This window comes from Chionomys nivalis, chromosome 14 (genome assembly GCF_950005125.1).
Source record: "Chionomys nivalis chromosome 14, mChiNiv1.1, whole genome shotgun sequence".
Lineage (NCBI taxonomy): Eukaryota > Metazoa > Chordata > Mammalia > Rodentia > Cricetidae > Chionomys > Chionomys nivalis.
Genome location: NC_080099.1, coordinates 18,794,453 through 18,813,329, shown reverse-complemented (window position 1 = coordinate 18,813,329; position 18,877 = coordinate 18,794,453). Strand labels below are relative to the sequence as shown.

At 47.7% G+C, this 18,877-nt stretch overlaps 1 protein-coding gene across 2 annotated transcripts in view; it reads left to right on the top strand.

The window, feature by feature from the left end:
- Impa2 (inositol monophosphatase 2) overlaps nucleotides 1-12,880 on the top strand; it is a 34,848-nt gene extending 21,968 nt beyond the window's left edge. For both annotated transcript variants that reach the window (XM_057788232.1, XM_057788231.1), the window contains exons 5-8: nucleotides 1,203-1,311; nucleotides 6,650-6,758; nucleotides 8,017-8,168; nucleotides 9,477-12,880. In XM_057788232.1, the coding sequence (XP_057644215.1) occupies nucleotides 1,203-1,311; nucleotides 6,650-6,758; nucleotides 8,017-8,168; nucleotides 9,477-9,592 (486 nt within the window). In that variant the 3' untranslated portion in view covers nucleotides 9,593-12,880. The remainder of the gene's footprint in view (nucleotides 1-1,202; nucleotides 1,312-6,649; nucleotides 6,759-8,016; nucleotides 8,169-9,476) is intronic.
- Nucleotides 12,881-18,877: the final 5,997 nt, after the last annotated feature.

The following is an 18,877-nucleotide window of genomic DNA, read 5'->3' as shown; positions in this document are numbered from 1 at the left end:
TGATCTCGTCACAAACAAGGGAGCTCCTATTTTTGGATGACATTTTTAATCTCAATATTCAATTCTTCTTTCCCTCCTGGCTATTAGTATGAGAACGTGGCCTTATCAGGATTCCCAGAGACTTTCTGAACTAAACCATAGCATGAGACCTGAAGGAAAGGCAGGGGCTGGAGGCTCATGCAGGAACATGGCAAGAGCCTTAATTTCTTATAGTAGCATGAGCAGAATTGGGGTCTCCATGTCTTCTACAACTGCCCCCCTTCAGAACAGCATAGCATTGCCATCCTCAGTATCATCATATGTTTCCCTCATGAGAACAAGAGTTTGCTTATACCTCAAAGCCTTTTTGGTGTAGGTCAGTAAATATTTGAATATTGCCAGTTGGGTAAGGGATTGATGAGCCATTACTTTCTCTGTTCGGTGTCGTCATGAAGACTAGCAAGGGATATCTAGAAAGTATTACTGGAGAGCCACACACTGATGGGAAGTTCCCTCCGGCAATCAAGCCTGTCCTGTAGGCTGGGTACCCATTTCTGAGTGGCTAAGCTTACCTCAGGGATACCTAAGACTCCACTAAGGCAACTTAAAGCTGGGCATGCGGGTCCCGACACCACGCCCGAGGTGCATTAACTCCAGGTGGTGAAGGTGCACAGGAAAGGAGACAGCAGTGCTTGAGTGGGAGGCTCGTCACTTCCACTTGTTGGGAGGTTTTGTCTAATTTGTCACTGTTGATTCTGCCTACACAGGGACCCTCTCTGGGCAGTAACCATGCTCCCTGGGGCTGTCCATGGGTTCCTGGTTCCCTTGCCACAATGGATGTGTGCTCAACTCTTCACACACCAGCAACCTGGAGAAAACTTAAGACTTTTTTCCCAGTCACAGCCTTCTTGCCAGGGGAAAGAAGGGTAGAGGGCGATGAGAGAGAGGCCATTCTAAAGATTGAAACTTTTAATACTTTATTATGATAACTTTTATAGTTTTATTAGTATTTATACACTTTAACATGTTCATCTAAGAAACGGCTTGCTTTCGTGTCCAGGTGTAGATTGAAGCCGGCTTTTCTCCATTCCTTTTTGGAAGGCGGTTTCTGTCCCATCGTCACGGTTCTGGTTCCAGCTCTAAGAGGAGCCCTCGTTTTTTAGACCGCTGTTACTTCCGTGTCAAGGAGTGACGTGTGTCCGCTTTCTTCCTGCCCCTTATAGCTGGAATTCGGAGTGATTCACCACTGCACAGAGGAGCGGCTGTATACCGGCAGGAGGGGCCAGGGTGCCTTCTGCAATGGCCAGCGGCTCCAGGTCTCCAGGGAGACAGGTGGGGTTCATTCAGCTCCTCTCAGGTTGTTTCGGATAGAGATAGGTGAATGGTGGGTGCCCATTGTCACCATTACACAGATAGTGGTGGCAAGAGTGCAGAGAGTTCTAGCTCTTTTTAGAGGTGCCATGGCCCTAGTGGAAATAGACACAACTTATTCCATATAGTGCCAATGCCTGAGTGGTCAGGAGCTTTGAATTCATTACCTCCCCTTGTATCTGTCTTTTTTTTTTTTTTTTTTTTGATTTTTCGAGACAGGGTTTCTCCGTAGCTTTGGAGCCTGTCCTGGAACTCCCTTTGTAGACCAGGCTGGCCTCGAACTCACAGAGATCCGTCTGCCTCTGCCTCCCGAGTGCTGGGATTAAAGGCGTGTGCCACCACCGCCTGGCTGTATCTGTCATCTTTAAAGTGGCAATTACTGGTTACAGTTTGGTCTGGTGGGACTAAGAGAGTAGCCAAGAGGACCAGCAGAGCATCCGGGCACAGCTCAGCGGTACTCATGGCCACAGCCATTCACATTTGTCTCTGACCTGGGTGTTAGAAGGGCGAGCGCGGTGGGGATGAGCTGTGTAGTGTGCCTCAGGCCTACCACCAAGATTGCGGCTGTCTGTCCGTGGAGAGGCTCAAGGTCATTGTTCGCTTGTGGGAGCTAAACCCTGGAACTGCTCGCCGTTATAGTGTGCCAGCTGGGGGCTCTCCGTCCTCCCTTTGTCCCACAGTGACTAAACGAGTATCTTTTTTGCCTATAGGATAGGTAGGATGGGCAACAGAGAAATGCCAGGATTTTCGTGTATGTTGGTGAGGTGGAGACATGGCAGTGTGCAGATTCAGAGAAGAAAAAAGGAGCCTAGAAGAGAAACAGCTGTGGGAGAGGTAGACTTTAAAACCCCCGTGCGGACACGTAGTTGAGTCTGGAAAGGCAGCGAGAGCTCAGCATGAAGCTGGTGGTGGAGTATCTGCCTGGCATTCCCTAGTTTGCTCTGCAGCTCAGGACAGGACATGGGCGGCAGTCACGGCCTCGGCTCTTGTCTATCTTGAGTGTCAGAGGCTACACATCATAAAGAGCCCCAAAGTCAGTCTCTGCTTTCTGTTTGCTGATCCTGGCATCAGTCCCAAGGTGACAGCACTTGGCTCCCAGCCTGTCTGCGCCTTTCACAGCCTCTTCCCTGTGCCCGTAGCTGGTTTATCTTCAGCAGTTCCTTTCCATGTCACCTTCTCTCTATTCCCCCACTGCTTCATCCTCCCTGGCCAGCCCCGGAACCATCAAGGACCTCACGAGCCTGCCTGTGAGGAGCTGACTGACTGGCTGTGGGTGAAGGCGCTGTGTGTGGTTGTGGAGAGAGGCTGGGAGAGCATGCGTGGACCAGAGCAGAGGGAGTGGAACTCCCAGCAGGAAGATTGGCCAGTCAGTGGGCCAGAAAGAATACCTGCCCATTTCTCCCTCTGCCAGGGTTTAGTTTGGCTCTGGAGTGGTTTCAGTCCCAGCCGTGCTGGCAAAAGGCATCCATCCAAGCCTAACTGGGAAGTGCAGGGCGAGGAAGCCAATCGTTAAACGTGCCTGGGTGAACTTTGCTCCTGATTTCATTTGATAGGACACTCACCTATTCACACACCCGCTTCCTGGTTGGCTGCCTTCGCAGTTCGTCCAGTGACTGCAGGCTCTGAGAGACCCACCCACCTCTGCTTGGGCACCTCCTAACCCTGCAAGGGGGAGACTTGGTCTGGCCTCCACATTTCTGGGTAGAAAGAAGCCTGTCCCTAAAACTGCTGTCCCCACTGGTCACTCACCTCCCTTCTGCCACACTGCCACACTGTGCCCTCACCCCGCCAAAGCACATTGGTGACTACGTGTCCAGTGTGTACGTTCTCGGCTCTGGTCACGGATGTCAGAGTGTTCTGGGCAGTACAGAGGCTGACGACCCCTGAGGCTATGCCTGGAGCAAGTCAGGTAACCTCTCAGAACCCAAGCTGGCACGCTCAAAAGCAGCTTCAGGTGGAAGATAGAGTTGGGCATGATCTTGGAGGACTTTAATCCGAGTTCTTAGGGAAGGTGGGGGAGGTGGGGCAGAAACAGGTGGATCTCTGTGAGTTCAAGGCCATCCTGGTTTGCAGGACAAATTGCTGGACTACCAGAGCTCTGTAATAGAGAGAATCTGTCTTTTTTTTTTTAAAGCTGTGACTGTAGGTAGCAGAGACGTGGTGGTACAGGCCTGTAATCCAGCATTTAGGAGGTGGAACAGGAGGTCTGAAGTCTTTAACTCTCGGGAAAGATACAAGTTTTCCAAAGTTGTCTTCTTTTGTTTTGATGTTTGAAATGGGCTCCTGCTGAAGGCCAGACCTGCCTTGAACTTACAGCAGCCCTTCCACCCCTGGCTCCTCAGTGCTGGATCACAGGCGTGCACTACTACACCCCACACAAGCTCTCCCAGATGCCAAGCTCCGCTTGGATTTAACCTGATGATGCTGGTCATTGGTGGGCTCACTTTTTCTTTCTCACTTCCAAATACTCAAATCATAATAATTTTAGTTTATCAAAATCCTCTGACAGCTGGGCATGGAGGCATACACCTTTAATTCCATCACTTGGGAGACAGAGGCAGGACAGATCTCTTGAGTTCGAGAACAGCCTGGTCTTCTACAGAGTGAATTCCAGGACAGCCAGGGATACACAGAAAAATCCTGTCTCAAGAAACCAAAAAAAGAAGAAGAAGAAGAAGAAGAAGAAGAGGAGGAGGAGGAGGAGGAGGAGGAGGAGGAGGAGGAGGAGAAGGAGAAGGAGAAGGAGAAGAAGAAGAAGAAGAAGAAGAAGAAGAAGAAGAAGAAGAAGAAGAAGAAGAAGAAGAAGAAGAAGAAAGAAGTAAGGTTAAACCGTGTCTTTATGGGGACTGGAGAGATGGCTCAGTGGTTAAGAGCTCTGAGTGTTCTTCCAGAGGACCCCAGGTTCACTTCTCAGCACCCACATGGCAGCTCACAACTGTTTTTAACTCCAATTCTAGGGGACCCAGTGCCCTCATACAGACATACATGCACGCAAAACCCCAATGGGAATGAAATAAAAATAAATATTTTTTTTTAATCTTAAAAAAATTCTCTGGCTTCTTGCCTCCTTACTGTAAAGATTACTTCCAAAGAAAGATCTTCTTATAGTTCAAGATTTAAGCATTTGCTAATGTTCACAGCTTCATGATTGTGAAGGACACTGGCTGTCCTACCGTGTGTGACAGGAGGACTCCATGTCCAATGTAGCACCCGCTGGGATGGTGCGACCGTGGGCTACTTTGGTGGGGACACCCACCTCCCGTGTTTGCTGTTGTCAAAGGCAGCCTAGCAAAGGGGACAGCCATACCCCGATTTAATGGGCGATGCTAATGGAGCAACCAGTGGGAAGTGATGGGAACCACACTTTGAGAGTAGAAGCCTAGTTGACCCCTCAGGACGGGTTCATGAGAACAGTGCCGTCTGACTTCCTGTCTTCAGTGCAGCTTATCATGGGCCTTTTACTTGTAAGTTTGTTTTTCTAGCAATAAGATCCAAGGCTTGCCTCTTCTGTGTCGAATGTCTAAAATGTTCCCCTTGTGTGCTGGCGCAGATAGTGTTGGCAAAAGTGAATAGTTCACAAATGGGTTTATTTTTAAGGCAGGATCCCACTGTGTAACCTAGTCTGTCTTGAAACTCCGCCTTCCTGCCTCTCCCTTCTGAATGCTGGGGTTACAGAAGTGCCACCATACCTGGTGACAGAGCTGGGATTACCAAAGTATCACCGTACCTGGTGACAGAGCTGGGATTACCAAAGTGCCACTCTACCTGGTGACAGTTTAATTTTCTTCTCGTAAGGTACTTTGGTTTTCTTCCTAGATGCACCTTTTTAGTGTTTTGTTAATTTAAAAGGGGTTTTGTGGGGTGTTTTTTGTTTGTTTCATCTCTAGACTACAGTAATTTTATTGAGGTAGACTTCAGAGCCAAGTCTTTTTTCCTGGGGACATGGTTCTTTGAATATTTCACCTCTTTTTAATTCAAAAACAAGTATTCTTGAATTGTAATTGTTCATTTTTTTTCTTAACTCTGTTACTTTGCGTTCTGTCTTGGGGCATCTATTGTAGGGAATTGTGCCCTTTCCTCACGAGTCTGTTACATGCAGATCCCCTCCTGGTCCAGAAGAGGGTGTCTAGTCTCCTGAAGCTGGAGTTGCAAGTGGTCTCGAGCCATCCAGTGTGGGTGCTGGGAACCAAACTGTGGTCCTCTGGAAGAGCAGGAAGTTTAGCCCCTGGGGCTGCCCTCCAGCTCCTAGCTTATGTTCTTTTTGTTCACGATCTGAAATAGTTTCCATTTTCCCCCTTAGCTCTGTGCCCTCTAATTTTGAGCTTTTGCTGTTTTTTTTTTTTATGCAATCTTTTTCACACCATTTCTGTTTTATGGGCAGGTTTTCAAGTGTCCTTTTATTGACTGTCGAGATGGGTTCTGTTCTTTTTGTTTACCCCTTTATAGCTGTGTGTAGGGTTCCCCCTGGTTTGCTGTAGTTCTAAAGCTAGAGCCTGCCTGTATAGACAGGAGCGAGGGGATGTGGAGTGTGGAAGGCTGTCTCGGCGGTGTTTCACAGAATAAGGCCTGCTGAGTAAAGTAACATGGTAGAGGCTGTTCCTCCAGGCGTGAAGTCGCTGTGATTTCTACCAGAGCACCCCAAGTGTGCTCCATCCTGCAGTGGGACCTGCTGAGGTGGGACCAGTTTGCACACGTGGCACAGGGATAGGTTGCTCCTGACTTACCCCAAAGTGAGTCTCAGTCATGCTCCTGACCCAGAAGCAAGACTTCAGGCTCAGGTACTGTCCAGCCCATCACAAATCTGGGTCCTTGGTGTGAGCACTTATATGGCCCTGGAGTGAAGGCGGCCATGAGTTTCCAGGTGTCCGCCTCTCTGTGTCCAGATTGCACCATGGATCCTAAGTCACCTCCGTAGGAAGAGACCCACTCCTATGATCAGAGAAGACGGAGGAAGTTCTTAAACCCTCATAGAAAGATGTATTTAATGAGGTCCTTTTCATCTTCAGACGTGGAAGATTGCCAATGTGGGATCACTTGACAGTGGCTGTCTTTATAAGCCGCTGGGTTCTCCTGAGGTCCGTGTGCTCCTCTGTACAATAGGGTGTCCCTGAGAGGAGACTGGGAGGTGTTCGTCAGCAGTCAGGACAGAGCAGTGACAGCTTGAATTAGAGCAGGTTAGTTTCACCTCTGCCCATCACAACAGAGAGACACATGGAATTAGCCATTCTTGAGGGAGCGCAGATGACTCCATCTGAACCCGGGCTCAGTGTTTGTGTTGACAGGAAATTCTTTCTTGCAGATCTCGCCAAGGCCTTGGTTCTGACAGAAATTGGGCCCAAACGTGACCCCGATACTCTGAAAGTTTTCCTGAGCAACATGGAGCGGCTGCTGCACGCCAAGGCTCATGGGTACAGGTCCTCAGTCCCGTAGCCAGTGGGTTGAAAACCAAATGTGCTCTTGGCTAAACACTCCCAAGGGATGTGAAGAGGCAGCATCGAGAGAGGTAGGACAGGAGGCTGCCGACACCAGTCCCAGAGAGACGCACCAGGCACCATCATCCACAGAAGAAACAATGGGTTCCGCATCCTTCTAGTCTGTGCTGGAGAGCCAAGTAACTAAGCTTGGGTCCCTCAACCAATGAGTCTTAGAGGTCTTGAAGAATCTCTCAGTGGACTTGCTGTGGACCAGGGGTGTTTTTATTCCTATGACCAGATACTATGACTAAGGCAACTTACTGAAGACTTTATTTGGGTCTTACAGTTTTAGAGGTTTAGAATCCATGACCATCATGGTGGGGAGCATGGCAGCAGGCAGGCATGGTCCTGGAGCAACAGCTGAGAGCTCACATCTTGAGACAGCAACCCCAAGACAAAGAGAGATGGCTGGGGAATGGTGTGTGGGCTTTTGAAACCTCAGAGCCAATACTTCCTCCAACAAGGCCACACCTCCCAATCTTTTCCAAACAGTTCCACCAACTGGAGACCAATTATATGTGCCATGTGCACCTAGGGGCCGTTCTCTCTCACAACAGTGTTCAACCATTTGATGTTCTGTTAGGGTATCATATTTATAAGCAGGTTGGGTCACATTCGTACCTAGACAGATGTGGTCTATGGCCACAGGTTGGATATTTACCTGCTAGATAAACAGTTGTTTGGTTGGTTGGCTATTGTTTGTTAGTTTATTGGATTTTTGAGACAGGGTTTCCCTGTGTACTTTTGGCTGTCCTAGAACTTACTCTAGACCAGGCTGACCCTGAACTCACAGGGATCCACCTGCCTCTGCCTCCCGAGTGCTGGGATTGAAAGCATGTAACACCACTGCCCGGCTCTGTTGATTATTTAATTCTCACATGTGCTTACGCCAAAATCACTTCATCTGTGTGGTAACCACCAGCCACTTGAAAGCCTACATGTAACCTTCTAATGTTGAGTAGGGTAAGCTTCAGGCCTCTGGCTGCATTGGCACAGTTCACACTCAGGAGCCCCTGGTGACCAGGCTGAGTGGCACACTACCATCATTGTGGAAAAGTTCATCTACCCAGGCCTGCACTCTGTCCTGAGCTTGCTAGCAGAATCCCTAGCAAAGGGGTGAGGGGATGAGCATCGAGCATGGCATGCCAGGTACCATCTCGCTGACCCACATCTGTCCTTCCCTTCCCTGCAGGGTCCGAGTGATTGGAAGCTCCACCTTGGCGCTCTGCTACCTGGCCTCCGGCGCCGCTGATGCCTACTATCAGTTTGGCCTTCACTGCTGGGACCTGGCAGCTGCCACAGTCATCATCCGAGAAGCGGGTGGCATTGTGATAGACACCTCAGGTAAGCTCTATGGCCCCTGGCCACCCTCCCTACCAGAAGCAGACACTAAACAGAGCACACACGAGGTCCTCGCCACAGTGGATTCCCCCACTTCCTCTGAATTCTGCAGGTGAGACTACACCGGGGTGCATGGCGAGCGGTGGCCAACCAGAGAGGGCCTTGATCCTGTCTTCCCTGCACATGAATTAAGGTCACTTGGCTAGTAACAGAAGGGGCAGCATTCCACGTTCACACACTACTGACAGTTTCTATGTCTTCTCCCCAACAATGCGGTTGGCAGACAGCAGGCACTTCCCTGAGAGCTGCAGCCCCGAGTTGGGTCAGCCCAGTATCCAGGAGTTCTGTCCTCCTGCTTTTGTGCCATGGAGTCCCAGTCGCTGGTCCTCTTGTTTAGAGCATATGTGAGCCCCATCCGAATCTGCCCAACCACTCAGAGCCCAAAGCCCCCTCCCCTGAGTTCTGGCAAATTCTATTAGACTCGTTTTTTCCTTCTTGATTTTCATTCCGAGTTTATCAGCGAAAATGTTGTGGCCCACTTTTAACTACTGGATCTTCCGTTGTCTTGCTTCCACCTTCGTCCTGTTTGTCTTTTGAGAGGCTTGGATCTCCTCATAGTGTATAAAAGTGAAGTTGGCTGGCCTTTGGCAGGGAACTCTACAGGACAGTCTTATACTAAAATGTATCTCACATTCTGGGTTTTACCGTTGAAGCACCCCAGGCCTGAATCTGTGTGTTTGTCATCACCGGCTGTGACGACTTGGGTAGTCAGGCTTGGTCCTTCCAGATTTACTGAGAAGCACTTCGTCCCACTGAGCCACAGCAGCCTGCCCATATGGTGAAACACAAACTTTCCACGCCCATCCTGGGCTCACCTGGTTTCTCATTTCACAGAACCATCATAACACTAAGATGGGGGGCAGCCTTGGCCACATTCCCACTAGGGCAGAGTAGGTAGCAAGAGTCACCAGCCAGGTTCATTTCTTGGCTGCTTGTTGGATCCCAGCCCTGGGACTCTACCTCAGGCCTGTGAGCTATTTTTTCTCGGCACACATCTGTGAGAAGTTGCCGAACAAGACTGTTGTGCAAGCCGGGCGGTGGTGGCGCACGCCTTTAATCCTAGCACTTGGGAGGCAGAGGCAGGCGGATCTCTGTGAGTTCGAGACCAGCCTGGTCTACAGAGCTAGTTCTAGGACAGGCTCCAAAGCCACAGAGAAACCCTGTCTTGAAAAACCAAAAAAAAAAAAAAAAAAAAAAAAAGACTGTTGTGCAAGCTCCCATAACTCAGTTGTCTGCTCTCCCGCTTTCCAGGTGGACCCCTTGACCTCATGTCCTGCCGAGTCGTGGCTGCTGGCACCAGAGAGATGGCGGCGCTCATAGCTCAGTTCTTACAGACTGTTAACTGTGGACGGGATGATGAGAAGTGAGGCTCGGAGGCTGGAACCCAGCAGCTCCCTGGGAAAGAGCTGTCCCCGTGGTGAAGGCTCGCCGGGACTCGGTGCTTAGCTGATCTCTCTAATCTCATGTAGCCTTTTTCAGGTCGGTACAAGTTCTTTCATCGGAGCCAAACCCAGATCTCTTGTGAGGTGTGCGTGAGTCACACAGTCTTGATTGTTTTTCCAAAACGTAAATCTCAGGTAGTAAAGCTTTAGAACTTGCTCTCAGGCCCTCCCCTGCCTGTGGTAATACAGAATGCAATAAATCAGGATTACAGCGTCCTGCTCTTTGTTCCCCTCCGGCCTCTGGTTCTCAGGCTTCCTGAATCCCCACGCTGTGCAGGCAAGTTACTGACGTCACCCCAGCCATGGCAACAATGAACACATTTCCCCAAATATCAGTCTCCTGATCTACAGACTGAATTTAATTGTGCATATAGATCATCTTTAGCCATTTTTTTTATACTGCCTTTAGCGGACCTTCAGGGAGTATAAAATTAAAATGATATATATAGAACCTTTATTGAAGCCAACATGTATTGAAAGGGGGAAAAATGAGAAACTGAAAAACAATACTAAAAAAAATTTTTTTCATTTTGGTTTTTCAAGACAGGGTTTCTCTGTGTAGCTTTGGAGCCTATGCTGGAACTCCCTCTGTAGACCAGGCTGGCCTCAGACTCACAGAGGTCCACCTGCCTTTGCCTCCTGAGTACTGGGATTAAAGGTGTGCACCAACACTGCCTGGCTCAATAATAAAATATTTTGTGACAAATATTTTTTTAATCTTTTAGGAGTTGCAACTTTTTTAACAATGGAGTTTGGTTTTGGTTCTTTTGGGCTTTTTTTGTTTGGTTGGTTTTTTTGTTTTGTTTTGTTTTTTGGTGAGGGGGTGGTACTGGGATAGAATTCAGGCCCTCCTGCATGTTAGACAGGCTTCCTACCACTGAGCTACATTGCAGCTCTAAGCACCAGAATTCTGGTTCTGACTCTAGACTGTTGCATGACTGTAGACATGGCCCAGGTGTCTCTGAAATATCTGTAAAAAACCTCAGGGCGGGCTGGAGAGATGGCTCAGTGGTTAAGAGCATTGACTGTTCTTCCAGAGGACCTGAGTTCAATTCCCAGCAACCACATGGTGGCTCACAACCATCTGTAATGAGGTCTGGCGCCCTCTTCTGGCCTACAGGCATACATGCAAGCAGAATATTGTATACATAATAAATAAAATCTTTAAAAAAAAAAAACAAAAAAAAAAACCTCAGGGCAACCAAAACAAAAACCAAAAAAACTCAGGGCGTTTTTCTGTCTTGCGAGCCTGCCAGTTCCAAACATGCCGTACCGTAGTTGTCGTCAGGGAGAGAGATAATGCTTTCCTTTTGTGCTGGGAAAGACCTTGTTCTTTTTTATCTGTTTGTTGTTGTTGATTTTTGAAACCGGGTTTTTCTGTGTTGCCCTGGCTGTCCTGGAACTCACTCTGTAGACCAGACTGGCCTCAAACTCACAGAGATCTTCCTGCCTCTGCCTCCCGAGTGCTGGGATTAAAGTCACACACCACCATGCCTGGCACCTTGTTCTTAATTAGTGGGAAATTATTGTACTTCTCTTGTTTGGCTGTAAAGTGAGCACTGTGCCTTTGTCAAGTTCTCTTTCTCTTTGAGGAGATTGTCGCACGGGACTGCACGGGCAAAAAGCAAAGCTCTCCGTCCTTGGTCCTCTTGGGACAATCGCCATGGTCTTTTCTAGTTCACACTCCTAAATACTTCCAAACTCAGTTCCGCCATTTTGAGATGGCTTTTGGAATTTTTTTGCTTTTTTTCATCTGCAGATGCTGTTTTGTTTATCTGCGTGATTGTTTCATACATGTTCGTTGTAGTAGCACACTTTTTCCACAGGTGAATTGTGTTTTGTTTCTTTGAGACAGGATCTCCTGAATCCCAGGCTGGCCCAGAACTTTCAGCATAGCCAAGAATGGCCTTGAACTCCTGATCTCCAGCCTCCCACCTCCCCGCTGCTGGGATTACGGTCATTTGCCACCATGCCTGGCAATAAGATGTTTTCTGATTACCCTGGCAGGCTCAGATTTGTGCCATTTCATTTTCTCAGCATATACTCAGAACAGCACCTAGCACATGTGCAGATACATAAGACATACCTCCGACTCTTTACTGTGCATTGTGATATGTAGTGCTTAGTTAGGAAGATCTCTTGGATTGAATGATTATGGGGTGATCTTCAAATAAGTAACTGCAGGAACAGCCGCTCCTCAGGTCTTCAGAGCACTTAAGCTGTGTCTGCATCTCACTGACACTCAGTAGCTGAGTCTAAACCGACTCTGAGCTGACATAATCCTATTACTCCGAGAGAAACAGAGAGCTCTGAGCAACAGGGAAGCCCCAAGACTGGGCCAGGCAGGAACCATGCTGGCTCACTTGCTTGTTTGCCCGCTCACTCTCTCCTTGAGGGATCCGTTAAGAATGTAGCTGGCCAGATTCTTCTGTGGTGCTCCAAGTCAATAAAATACCCACCCACCCTCCCACACAGGTCATTTTTATTTCTGTTCCACATAGCATTCATCTTATCTGGTGGTCATCGAGTCCCGGCCTTCAGAATTCTCACTGGCTTCCACACACTTGCCCCAACAGCATCTTTATTTCAACAGCTTTGCTGGTAGCGTCCTGTCACAGCGGTTCTCTTCCTGTGGGTCGCGATGACCCCTTTGGGGGACCGAATGGCTTTCACAGTCGGAAAACTCATATAGTTTCATTATGATTCATAACAGTAGCAAAATTGCAGTTATGAAGTAGCAACGAAATAATTGTATGGTTGGAGTCACCACAACATGAGGAACTGTATTAAAGGGTCACAGCATTAGGAAGGTTGAGGGCCACTGCTCTCAAGGGTGCTTTGGGCCTGCCTTTTGTCAGCTAGCCAGATGATAAAAACCCTGTCGTCCACAGCAGGGGGTCAGTCAGGTGTGGGCCTGTGGTTTGGTTAATGCTCCCTCAGGAAAGCCGCTGAACCTCCCTTTCCTAGCCTGCCCTTACCGCAGAAGTGTCCATGGGCATCCTGGGAAACCATCAGGTGGATTTCTGTTTTTTGTTTGTTTGTTTGTTTTGTTTTTACTGAGTTTATCTCCAACTTTCCTCAACAAGTACAACATGGTGTTCTGTACAAATTCTTCCCTGTGGTTCTCAACTAGTTATCACTGTGGTGTGCTGTTCTGTGATATTTTGATCACATTCTTATGCTCCTGAGACCGCCAATAAAGTTTGCTTTGAATCAGAGGGTGGAGCTAGCTACTTGCTGACCAAAACTAATCATAGAGGTTTTGGACAACTAAGAACAGAGAGGCACAGGAAGTAGGAGGGTGGGGCTTAGCAGAGGGTCTTGGCTTTTTTGAATTGGAGGGAGGGACATCACTGGTTTCTCCACTGCTTTTTTGATCATTCAGGTTCTTACCCTGATACCTGACTCCTGAGATTTATTGATAAAGAATAATTAGACAAACGCTTCAGTGTGCTCTGTCAGAAGCAGAAAGGGAAACTGATGGAGAACAGTGGCGCAGTCTGTCCGGTTTTATAAGTCTTGTCCATTCTTTTAAAAATAATGCATAGCCGGGCTGTGGTGGAGCTTATCTTTAATCCCAGCACTTGGGAGACAGAGACAGGTGGATCTCTGAGTTCAAGGCCAACCTGATATTCAGAGCTAGTTTCAGGATAACAAGGGCTATTACACAGAGAAACCCTGTCTTGAAAAACGAAAATGATCCAAAGCTACAGAGAAACCCTGTCTCGAAAAAAAAAAAAAGGAAATAATAATTATAATACATAAAATGTAAAAATTACATATTATGAGATACATGTCATATTTCAATGTATTTACATTATATAATGTTTAAATTAGTAAAGCATAGTAGTGGTTTTCCATATCTTTTATGAGAAAATATTCAAATGCTTTGTTGTGATATTTTAAAATGCTGATACTAACATTATATACAGGCACTTTACTGTGCACAGCTCTTTACTGATCTTTTGTTCTTGATATTTAAACCATCTCCCACAATTCACTAGGATGGCTCACCTGTTAGAGAAACCAGAAATGCTCTTGTTGGCTTCCCTAAAATTTAGACAGGTTTTACCTGGTTGAAAAGCCATTTACAGAACCAGTGGTCGTAGCACGCACCTCTGATTCCAGCACTCGGGAGGCAGCAGCTGGCAGATCTTTGTGAGTTGAAGGCCAACTTGATCTTCATAGTTCCAGGACAGCCAGTGCTACCTCGCAAGACATGTCTCAGAAGACCAAAAACAAAAAGTGAATAAATGAATAAATAAAATAAATGAGGGGTCTGCAGTATGCAGTACCCAAGCCGAGATGCAGGACAGACATCTCAGAGCCCATGAGGCCAGAGCAGTCACCACTGAGACTGCTCATGAAGAGTACCTGAACCGGAGACTCAAAGAAAGTGTCTGCAGGAAAGTGGAGAAGGAGCTGGTGTAACTCAGCATGAGGAGACTTGAGATGCCGCCTGACATGCTAAGGCCTTTGTTTTGTTGGCAGAAGTTTCTACCTGTGACCGCCAACGTATAACAACCTCTCATGGGCCCATTCCCCCAGAGCCCAGAGTGTAGGTGCCCTGTGAGGCAGCAGGCACAGGGTGGGAAAGCTACACAGGACCAGCATGGAGGAGCCTACCAGGCTTCGTGGTGGCAGTGTGCGTGACCTTGGAACTGGGGTGGATTAGGTGAGAACCCAGAGCAGGCCATCAGATGGTGAGGAAGCAAGTGTGTAGGGTGGGAGGGGGAAACACTTTTACGTGAGAAGCAGGAGCTCCCAGGTAGCAAGTCAGTGCCATTTAGGGAGACTGCTATCAGTGGTGATGGGTGTGCTCTCTCTGACAGAAATACCAATACAGGAAGTGAGTTTGAGGCTCTCATGTGTCAGACTGAACAATGAAATAAGACGGGCCCCTGCCCTGTCTTAGGGTTTCTGTTGCTATGAAGAGACACCATGACCACAGCAACTCTTATTCAGGAGAACATTTAATTGGGTTGGCTCACTTATAGTTCAGAAGTTTAGTTATCATGGTGGGACATGGCAGCATGCAGGTTGATATGCTGGAGAAGGAGCTGGAATTCCTACATCTTGACCTTAGCAACAGGAAGTGATCTGAGACACTTGAGTGGTATCTTGAGCATATGTGAGACCTCAAAGCCCAACTCCATAGGACACTTCCTCCAACAAAGCTACACCTCCTAATAGTGCCACTCTGTTGGGGGCCATTTTCTTTCCAACCACCACAGGCCCCTTCAGGTTAACCCTGTTCTCATTAGGCAGGGTCATTACACAAGGTCAACACTGGGAAAGCTGAATTGGTAAACTAATCCCAGGATGTTGGAGGAGAGAGATGTAAGGCTGTGGGTTGCTCAGGTCAAGTAGAGCCTCTTCCAACCCTCCCCAGATGGCTATCAGCAGGACGGAGCATGGCTTAGACTCAACAAAAGACACCTTTTTTCTCTCTGTCCAGCATCAGCTGGATACTGTCTGCAGCCAGTTCTGGGGCTGTTCATTAAAACCAATTCAAAAAAGCCAGAATGGAGCCAGGTGGTGGTGGCACAGGTCTTTAATCTCAGTACTCAGGAGGCAGAGGCAGGTGGATCTCTGTGAGTTCAGGGTCAGCCTGGTCTACAGAGAATTCCAAGGCTGCATAGACCTTGTCTCAAAAAACACAAAGCAAGGGGGCTGGAGAGATGACTCAGAACTTAAAAGCATTGACTGCTCTTCCAGAGGTCATGAGTTCAACTCCCAGCAACCACATGGTGCCTCACAACCATCTGTAATGAGATCTGGTGCCCTCTTCTGGCATTCAGGCAAACATGTAGACAACACTATAATAAATTTTTTTTTCTTCGAGACAGGGTTTCTCTGTGGCTTTGGAGCCTGTCCTGTAACTAGCTCTGTAGACCAGGCTGGTCTCAAACTCACAGAGATCTGCCTGCCTCTGCCTCCTGAGTGCTGGGATTAAAGGCGTGCGCCACCATCGCCCGGCTAATAAATAAAATTTTTTTAAAATATTTATTTATTATGTATGCAATATTCTGTCTGTGTGTATGCCTGCAGGCCAGCAGAGGGCACCAGACCCCATTACAGATGGTTGTGAGCCATCATGTGGTTGCTGGGAATTGAACTAAGGACTTTTGGAAGAGCAGGCAATGCTCTTAACCTCTGAGCCATCTCTCCAGCCCCCAATAAATAAAATTTTAAAAGTAACAAAAAACACAAAACAAACAGCTCAGGATGGTGTGAAGCCATCTACCTGCCTGGCTTCACTGCACCTGCCGGGTGTCCACATCTCCCTAGGAGATGTCATTAGTGTGCCACAGCCTTTACCGTCCTACCCCACCATAGAGTATGTCTCAACAGGAGCTTAGTAACTGAGGGTCACATGGCACACACACATGGAGTATCAGTCTGGAACCAAGGGTGTTTTTCAGTTTTCAACAAGGATCGACTTAAAGCCTTTAATAGGTACAGCTATTAAAGTGTATCTCCATGTAGTGTATGGGTTGTTTGTTTTGTTTTTCGAGACAGGGTTTGTCTGTGTAGCCCTGGCTATCGTGGAACTTAGTCTGTACACCAGGCTGACCTCACAGAGATGTGCATACATTTGCCTCCAGAGTGCTGGGATTGAAGGCATGTGCCACCACTGCCTGACTTGGGTGTTTGCTTGTTTTGTTTTTTAATTTTTCCATTTCGTTTGACTTTCCAGAGATTGTAATGATACTAGCATTCACGGGGCAAGTTTACCATTGTTTAATCCTCTACGTGCTTTGGACTCATGTCTGCTGCACACTGATTCCTTGAGAGGCAGAGGTTATGTCTGGACTGCACTGAGAAAAGGACTCCTCGCTAGTGGGCCGGGTCTGATCCAGGAGGGATCCTAAGTAGACGAGTCTGAAGAGGTTGCAGTCACATTAGGAACACCTAGGGACTGTGACAGGACAGACGGGCAGTTAATAGGGACTCCAGACCTGTGGAGTCTCTGTAAGGGCTACTGGGCCACAGGAAATGGGCTTGTCCAAAGATGTGCGAGGTAGCATGACAAGACACGGAAGGACAGACGGACAGAGAGAGAGAGAGAGAGAGAGAGAGAGAGAGAGAGAGAGAGAGAGAGAGAGAGAGAGAGAGACTGACTTTGCCTGGGGCGTTTAACTTTGTCCTGGCTGCGTTTGTCAGCTTTTTTCTTCCATTCTGTTTCATGGCAGCACCGAGGGAGGCAGTCGGGTTTTTCAGGCCCTTTGGCAGCCACTTAAGCCAAAAGGAGGTGTTGGCCTTTGGGGTCAGCTTTTCCCCACAGCAGCAGAGAAGCCAATTCAGTCTCAGGACCCCATGCACTGTAATGTTAGAGTAAATGGTAGCAAGCAGTTTCCAGCACCTCTAGGGCGAGGTTGTCATGTCCCTACATGGAGCCAAACTGTAACTTTTGGCGCGCCAAAGCTATGCTGGGTCGGGGCGTTGGGAAGCAGCTTGTTGGCTTTGTCCTTGGTATTCACGGAGCTTCAAGCTGCAAGGTGATTCCTTATTGTTGGTTTTAGTAGATGCAACCTATTGTCCTTAATGCCCGTGACCTAACTTGCAGCCTTGTCGAGAGCTCTTCATCCTAAGGGAATGGCGCCCTCTGTTGTCCGTGCTGGTGAACTGCACCACGCTCTCAAACCACAGCTTTCCTCAGGCATCCTGGAAAGGGTGTTTGTATGAAGAGGTTGTATGTCCCTGGAAGAAGGGAGATCGTAGCGGCAGTGATCCCCTGTATCTGTGGGTACATAGAAACAGTTTTATAACAGATTACATGCCGTTTTGTGATGTGTGATAGATCGTCTCTGAAAAACCAAAAAGAAGCCTTGTCAAAAATGTTTGAAATAAAAAATCTAGTAAGAAAAACAAAACTTGATTGTTCAGAGTGCACTTAAGTCTTTAGTTGTTGGTGGTTTTGTTTTTGCTGTTTGGTGGTTTGTTTCTGATCAAGGTCTCTCAGGTAGCCCCAGCTGGACCAGAGCTTGCTATATAGAGCAGGCTAGTTTCAAACTCATGGAGATCCATCTGCATCTAACTCCTGAGTGCTGGGAGTAAAAGCACGTGCTACCATGCCCAGCTTAACAGTCCTATCCAACTGTGAACTCTATGAGCTGTAATAAGTATCCCAGCAAGATGTGTCCCTGGGTGCGATCGTGGCATAAATGTCAGGGGGTAACCAACTGCTTTGTGATCGGGTTTCAGGTCTACTCTACAGGGGGGAAATGCATGCTTAGTAGTGTAAATCTGACCAAGAACTCGTGGTTGGGAAACTTCTAGGTGCCATGGTTGAACTGCTGCTATTTTTTTAAATGGATATCTAGATTACTACAGCTCTCAGACCTACCTCAACAGAAGTTTCCTTGTGTAGTGAATGGCAGTTAATACAGAAACTCACAACTAACCAAAATGCAGAGAATACGTGTCTGAGGAGTGCTCAGTCACAAATGGGACATCTACATCACACCCTGTGGCAGTTCGGATGTAGGTGCCCCCATAAACTCATAGGGATGGGCATAGATAGGAGGTGTGACTCTGTTGGAGTAGATATGGCCTTGTTGGAGAAAGTGTGTCACTATGAGGGTGGGCTTTGAGGTCTCCTTTGCTCATGTTTCGCTCAGTGTTTTATGTGGGAGGTCCTTCTGTTTATGTGTTCTTATTGGTTAATGAATAAAGCTGCTTTGACCTCTAGTAGGGCAGAATATCGCCTTGCTGGAAGAGATAGAGATAGAGTAGGCGGAGTCAAAGAGACACCATGTAGCTTCAGAAGGAACCAGATGCCAGAACCTTACCCGGTCAGCCACAGCCTCGTGGTGATACACAGAATAATAGAAATGGGTTAATTTAAGATGTAAGAGCTAGTTAATAAGAAGCCTGAGTGAATAAAACAAACAGTGTTGTAATTAACATAGTTTCTGTGTGGTTATTTGGGTCTGGGCAGCTGGGAATGAAGAGCAGTCTCATTTACATAATGATGCTCACCTTCTGGGGCATGAATCCACATAAGACCTAAAAAAGCTTAAAAAAAAAAGGCTTCTAGACCCACAAAAACAGGAAACAAAATACAGCCCCTGCTTACACAGTGTGACGTTCAGTTCACTTCCTGTTGCCTGCAGGTGAAGCTGTAGAACTCTCAGCTACTACTCCAGCAGTGCCCTCGCCATGGTGATAATGGACTAAACCTCTGATGCTGTAAGCCTCTCAAAC